Consider the following 8,082-nt stretch of genomic DNA (forward strand, 5'->3'; position numbering starts at 1 on the left):
ACCATCACCTTAAATTAGACATGAACCCCCAAACATCTAATAACCACAGAAAATCTCACAGTATTAAATAATTAATACTTTTACACAGCTTTCTTGATACTCGATTCTGATTTGTCAATCCGTATTATGCAACAAAATGTTTTTTATATAATGACACTGATCACTCCTGCCCTCTTTTTTCTCATAATTTGAAACCAAATTAACATTTAATACAGATTTATTTATATGGTACTCAGCCATGCAATAAGCAGAATAACACAGTCATTGTGGAAAAATAAACTCCCTCAGGATGATGCAAGAATTGTCGGGATTTCACTTGTGATAATGGCTGGCTGGATGTTTATTATCCCTAATATAACATGATCATTCAAATGTCAAATATTGAGCGTTTTTACCCTTGGAAAGACACATCTACTGCCCAAACTCAGTGTAAATCACAGTTTAAAGCTTCTTTATGAACCTTAGAGTGTTTTTTTTCTGTCAAGCGCTTCATATGTAGAATCTTTTAGGGGTCCAACATAATTCATAACACTTTATAGTAAGGTTCGTTGGTTAACATTAGGTAACTACATTAGTTAACATGATTTAGTAATGAACTGCACGTATACAGCATTAATTAACCTTTGTTAATGTCAATTTCAACATTTACTAATACATTAAAATCTTGTTAACATTGGTGTTACCAATTCATTTCTATTTTGATTAAATTTATGAATTAAGCATACTTTACCACTCGAAAACAATTTAAATATCCTGTTAAACGTGAAAGTATCGTGCAATCATCAAGACATTTCTCCTTATATAGAACCTTTTTGACATAAAGCGTTCTTTAGAATTGAGTCAGGAACCCTATAATTCTATATAGAACCCCAGTGAACACTAATAGTGTGATATATAGTGAGAACTGAATGTGTGTCTGAGAATGGACACAAATACTATAACAGAAATATTTTATTAGACTTTTTTCAACAGAATTGGGCACTTATTGAAACATATTTGTACTGGTTTGTGGTGTATTTACTGAAGTGCTGTCAGGGACTTTTGTATTCATTTTAACTTTGTAATTTTTTCTCACCTTTTATGTTTATTTATTTACTTTTCATTATTAATGTTAGAAGTAAATGTTATGTTTTGAAAAAAAGTTAAATAAATACACCGTAAAAAAAAAAAAAAAAAAAAAAAAAAGGTCTGTGAACCTTGAGACTGCGTTCGATCCGATGGGAGAGACTCTACACTCCTCTCTCTCTCAAAAAGGCATTAGGTCACAAAATCCACTTCTCCAGCCAATAAAAAGGTCAAAGCAGAGTGTGAATAGAGGAAGTAGAGATCCCAGATGCCTTCACTTAGTAACAGTCTCTGTAAGGAATGGGAATCGTACAGAATTTACAAATTCTAATGAATGAATTCTACAAATTTTGAGGAAGAATGGACAATACCTGGGAAAGTAATTATATCCTTCCTCATCATCCTTAAGATAAATAACATTTCAGATGTCAACGTAACGTAACGTAAATAAAAGGTTATAACCCCTTCGCAATTATTGTAAAGTTAAAAGGCACTCCAAAATATCTCACAGAGATCCATTCGAAGTGGCTAAGAAAAGATGTTTTGAAATATTAGATTAAATTTTCTTTGATTTTAATACAAACTTGCACTGATTGCCATGACACAGGTAAAGATGATGTAACAGATGTTCTAATAGCCTGTACACTATCATACAAAAGTAAGATTTTTTTAAATAAATGTACACTTTTTTTTCCAGCAAAAATGCATAACATTGATCCAATTTGGCCCTAAACATTGATAATAATCAGAAATAAATCAAAATTAATTTGGGTGGAGAATTATATATATATATTTTTTTAATGGAACTGGTTCTGAACTCAAAAAGTGTTTGATACAACAAAATCAAAGCCAATCAGAGAATGTTCGTTTAATATACTGTCATGCTGAGCAAAATTTTCAACCAATGAGATTTACTCAGCACATTGTGATGAAGATAGAAACCAAGTGACACACAAAACATCTTCTCTCGCTGTTAGTGTCACTGATTAATTGATTAAAGTACAGTCGTACACGGCAGATATCAAAACTAATCAGACCCTCTTGATTGGAGAATAACTTTTCAACAGTAAAAACACATGAAAAAGCATATAGAAATGAATTACAATCAAAAAAAGGGTTTGTTTTTTTATTAACCAGATCGAAGCGCTGGAAGAAAAAACACTTACCAAGATAATTCTCATTCCCAACAGGCGGATTAAACAGAAACGTCACGCGCAGCTGTGTTTGGATGTGATTTAAAAGACTTAAGATCCCTTAAAGCTTTCAAGTGCGTGAGGAGTTTTCATCTGCTGTGATCTCAGCGAGGAGAGCGTTATTAATGATGTAACTTATCTCAATTATTCCAGAGGTGAACTAACGGTCAGGAACAGAAACAACAAAAAACAATTGCACTCTCTTTTACAGTAGCTTTAGGAAGGATTATCATATGTACACCCACAAGTCTCGCCGTACGTTATCTTCACGTTATTGCTGATGACCGCCCCAAAAAATATACAAAATAATTGAATCACGTACACAGAAATAAGTCAGTAGAGCGAGCCAAATCTCCATGTAAGCTCTGAATTATTTCACAGCAGTAGAATTGCATTTAAATCACTTTTTCCATCTTTTGGTGGATACAACTCCAACTGCACCATTTGTTCTGTACCTGAGTTTGGCTTTGGTTCTGGCTTTGTATTCAAGGTCTAGCTGAGCGTTCCTGATCCATAAAGGTGAAAAACAGACACACAGCGGTGGTGATGAGGGTGTGCATGGCCTCGTACAAGAGTTTGGGAGAAAACACGCTCCAGATGAAGAGGTGGTATCGGAGACTGGTGACCAGAACCACGTAGAACACGACTGGGATGGACCGCAGGAGCGCGAAGCAATAGCTGCCATGACCGAGACCCATTACAGCCCTGAAAGACAGCAGAATAAAGACATTCAGACTATGATACATGTCATTATATAATAATGTATTCATAAAACCGTCAGGTCTCATCGACTGTGGTTCATTACTCATTTAAAGCTAATGGAAAAGCTATTACTCCCTCTACTAAGCTTTGATTATGTGTTATGATTCAATACAAACGTCTATAATACATTCATTAAGACAAATGTCACACGTCATGGTCTGATGCCACAGCTATCAGCAAGTCTAGTCACAAAGATACTGAGGCCTAGACTGGCATGCACTTGACTAGACTAGATAATAAGGACTGGAGTGGACTAGACTGAACCGGATTTGAGTGGATTTCACTGGACTTGACAAGACTAAATTAGACTGAACTGACTGAGTGGATTATAGGCTAGACTGGACTAGACTACTTTAAACTGAATTGGATTAGACTGGACTAGAATGGCCTGAAGTAAACTAGAATGGGCAGGACTGGACTAGTATGGACTCAAGTGGGCTAGGCTAGATTAGATGACCTCAAGGTATAACTGAACTGGACTGAAGTTGATGATAGACTGGACTAGGCTAGACTATTTTGGGCTGAATTGGATTGGACTGGTCTAAAATGAACTGAACTGGACAGGACTGGACTAGTATAGACTGAAGTGGGCTAGGATGCATTCGATGACCTCATCCTATAAACTGGATTGGACTAGACTACTTTGGCCAGAATTTGAATGGGTAGGACTGGACTAGTATGGACTGAAGTGGGCTAGGCTAGATTAGATGGCCTCAAAATATAAACTGAACTGGACTGGAGTTGATGATAGACTGGAATGGGCTAGACTACTTCGGGCTGAATTGGACTGGACTGGACTTAACTGAACTGGATTGGAGTTGATTATAGACTGAATTGTACTGGACTGGACTAGAAAGAGCTTAAATGGGCTAAACTAGATTAGATGACCTCAACATACAAAACAGGACTGGACTACCTTGCACTTAACTGGACCGAGATTGATGACAGAATGGACTGGGCTAGACTGGACTGAACTGGTCTAGAATGGACAGAACTGGGCTAGTATGGACTGAAGTAGCTAGGCTACATAAGATAACCTCAACCTAAAAACTGGACTGGACTAGACTACTTTGGACTGAATTTGAATAAACTGGGCTAGTATGGACTGAAGTAGATTAGGCTAAATTGCATTGGACTAGACTAGACTACGGTACTTTGGAATGAATTTGATTGGTCTGTTCAAGAATTGACTGAACTGGTCTAGAATGGACAGGACTGAACTATAATGAACTGATCTGGATTGGAGTTGATTATAGACTGAATTGAATTGGATTGGACTGGACTATAATGAACTGATCTGGATTGGAGTTGATTATAGACTGAATTGAATTGGATTGAACTGGACTATAATGAACTGAATTGGATTGGAGTTGATTATAGACAGAATTGAATTGGATTGAACTGGACTATAATGAACTGAACTGGATTGGAGTTGATTATAGACTGAATTGAATTGGATTGAACTGGACTATAATTAACTGAACTGGATTGAAGTTGATTATAGACTGAATTTAATTAAATTGAACTGGACTATAATGAACTGAACTAGATTGGAGTTGATTATAGACTGAATTGAATTGGATTGAACTGGACTATAATGAACTGAACTGGATTGGAGTTGATTATAGACTGAATTGAATTGGATTGGACTGGACTATAATGAACTGAATTGGATTGAAGTTGATTATAGACTGAATTGAATTGGATTGGACTGGACTATAATGAACTGAACTGGATTGAAGTTGATTATAGACTGAATTGAATTGGATTGGACTGGACTAGAATGCACTGAACTGGATTGGAGTTGATTATAGACTGAATTTAATTGGATTGGACTGGACTATAATGAACTGAACTGGATTGGAGTTGATTATAGACTGAATTGGATTGGACTGGACTAGAATGAACTGAACTGGATTGGAGTTGATTATAGACTGAATTGGATTGGACTGGACTAGAATGCACTGAACTGGATTGGAGTTGATTATAGACTGAATTGGATTGGACTGGACTAGAATGCACTGAACTGGATTGGAGTTGATTATAGACTGAATTTAATTGGATTGGACTGGACTAGAATGCACTGAACTGGATTGGAGTTGATTATAGACTGAATTGGATTGGACTGGACTGGACTAGAATGCACTGAACTGGATTGGAGTTGATTATAGACTGAATTTAATTGGATTGGACTGGACTAGAATACACTGAACTGGATTGGAGTTGATTATAGACTGAATTGGATTGGATTGGACTGGACTAGAAAGAGCTGAAATGGGCTAGGCTAGATTAGATGACCTCAACATACAAAACAGGACTGGAGTATCTTGCACTGAACTGGACCAGAGTTGATGACAGAATGGGGTGGGCTAGACTGGACTAGTATGGACTAAAGTAGGTTAGGCTAAATTGCACTGGACTACACAAGAATAATTTGGAATGAATATGATTGGACTGTTTAAGAAATGACTGAACTGTACTGGATTGGACTGAAGTGGGTTAGGCTGGCCCAACCTATAAATAATTATTCTCTGTCATTACAATTCTAGTTTTGAACAAATGCTTAGTGTCTCAGCCTGAAGAACAGGTATTATTCATACGATAGACCCCAGACTCCTGGATTTCAGGCTGTTGTATCAGACATCTTCTCTCTAGCCCTGGGCAAATCAATGTGTGTGCAGCCTGTATGACTCCCACCACGAGAGTTCAGCTTCTCAAAGGAACGAATGCCCTCATTCCTCCTTCACATGCATTTGGATGTAGGGCAGTTTCTACAGCGGCAACCAGTAAAAAGCTCCACTGTCTGCATATATGAGTCAAAGGCATTCTGGCATCAGCCTTGCATTAAAAATGGAAGTTTATTGTTGTGGAGACATAAATATTAATAGCCCAATCCCCCAAACTGGTAAACACAGTGCTTTCTGTCAATATTGATATGACAAGCAAAACATTAGGGGGAAATAATCACGCATGCAGCTCCCATCTTTCACAAACACTGCATGAGCTGGTTTGGAGCCAGCAGAAGATACTCTCCGGAAGAGTGTGTTTTGTTGAGAGTTTAAACTCCTTAATTCTTTCATCGATGGATTGTCGAGTCTGGCCTGTAAAAAACCCTCTCACAGGGACAAAGAGACACTTTCTGGGAGATTTCCTCTCCGGCGTAATTACGCTCACAGATTTTATGTGACAGCAAACGAGGAAAAGGATCAGCGAGATGGCAACGCAGGGTTCAGCCTGGAAACGAATCAGTGAATTTAAATTACATTATGAGATACACAAGCAAAAGTTGAAGACTAAAAGGAGATATCACTACAATCAAGACAATACAACACATTTAAAGGGACAGTTCACCCCAAAATGATGTTGTTTAAAACGTGAATTAAATGGACTACTTATAGAATGGACTACTTCTAGAATAAGTCAATAGTGCTTTTTCCTTAATTTTTATATTCTAATGTGTTCTGCATGAAAAAGTAAGCAAATAACAGATCTTTAATATCTGGGGTAATTATCCCGTTACATTCTGAATGTAGTGTTTCACTCTATTTTAGATCGAATGATGGAAATTATGTAGGAACCCTAACTCATGGCTTTGGAATATTTACTGGTGCAAATTAGTTATGCTATTTGGGGAAGATTAGCCTTAGCTCATTTTAAATTGGCTTTATCTAATTTGTGGAGTTTTGCAGCAAACACAGGCTTTCCTGTGATACATGTCAAGCTCAACACCAAACCACAGTCTGTCCACATTTAACACTAAATCAACTGAGAAATGACACATTTCTCAGTCCAGTTTTGACTGCCCCATCATGTTGATTGACAGGTTTCTTGTCCCAGCAGAGTAACAGTCCACCAACTGATTCCTAGACCTCATACTTACAGCAAATGATCTGGACACTGTACAGCCTCCGCTGCTGATTCCCAACAACAGCACTGCCGAAAATCATTTTCCTGCGACTGTCAGAAATATCTCGGAACAGAACGGGGAGTTTGTTGGTGGATGAAGGCATTTGCAATTCAAATCCACAGCTCAGACACTCAGGGTAGTAGATTGTTTGCAGGGTTCAATATCCCTGAACACACAGCACACCTGTTGCCACGGAGGAAATGAAATATCTCCTAACAAGCCTCCGTATTTCTCTCTTTCAGATGGATTGTGTAAACGTTCGGCTCGGATGAGGGACGGGCCAGTTGTGCCTGCTGGGATTCCTGAAAGCAGAGTATTGATCAAAGCGCATTTCCTGGATCCTGTGTGTGTATGTGTGTGTGTGTGTGTGTGCTGTAGTGACACTGCTGACTGAGCATGCTGAATTATATATGTCAGACTGAACGTCTGACCACTTAAGACAGTCATTTATCAGGCACTAGTTGGACAGCACTTTAGGGGAAATCTTCTAGACTCACAGGGACAGACTTTATAATGAGATAAATAAGGAGTGGGTTGTCCATACACTTTGCATTTATTTGGAATTTTGGGATATGCAGACAGACAGACAGACAGACAGACAGACAGACAGATAGATAGATAGATAGATAGATAGATAGATAGATAGATAGATAGATAGATAGATAGATAGATAGATAGATAGATAGATAGATAGATAGATAGATAGATAGATAGATAGATAGATAGATAGATAGATAGATAGATAGATAGATAGATAGATAGACAGATAGACAGACAGACAGACAGACAGACAGACAGATAGACAGATAGACAGATAGATAGACAGATAGATAGATAGATAGATAGATAGACAGACAGACAATCAGATAGATAGCTAGATAGATAGATAGATAGATAGATAGATAGATAGATAGATAGATAGATAGATAGATAGATAGATAAACAGACAGACAGACAGATAGATAGATAAATAAATGGACGGACAGACAGATAGACAGACAGATAGATAGGATAGATAGACAGACAGATAGATAAATAGATAGATAGACAGATAGATAGACGGATGGATAGATAGATGGATAGATAGATAGACAGATAGATAGATAGACAGAACGATAGATAGACAGACATATAGATAAACAGATTGATAGACAC

General features: G+C 37.4%; 1 protein-coding gene across 1 annotated transcript in view; it reads right to left on the reverse strand.

Moving 5' to 3' along the window:
• Positions 1-1,918: 1,918 nt before the first annotated feature.
• Positions 1,919-8,082, reverse strand: part of LOC143732887 (GPI ethanolamine phosphate transferase 2, catalytic subunit-like) — a gene marked incomplete at its 5' end in the record, with an annotated part of 39,979 nt that continues 33,815 nt past the window's right edge. The window contains one exon of the mRNA XM_077224344.1: positions 1,919-2,963. Coding sequence (XP_077080459.1) covers positions 2,744-2,963 — 220 coding nt within the window. The remainder of the gene's footprint in view (positions 2,964-8,082) is intronic.

Source organism: Siphateles boraxobius, unplaced genomic scaffold (assembly GCF_051911475.1).
Source record: "Siphateles boraxobius isolate OS27281-9 unplaced genomic scaffold, OSU_SipBor_1 123, whole genome shotgun sequence".
Classification (NCBI taxonomy): Eukaryota; Metazoa; Chordata; class Actinopteri; order Cypriniformes; family Leuciscidae; genus Siphateles; species Siphateles boraxobius.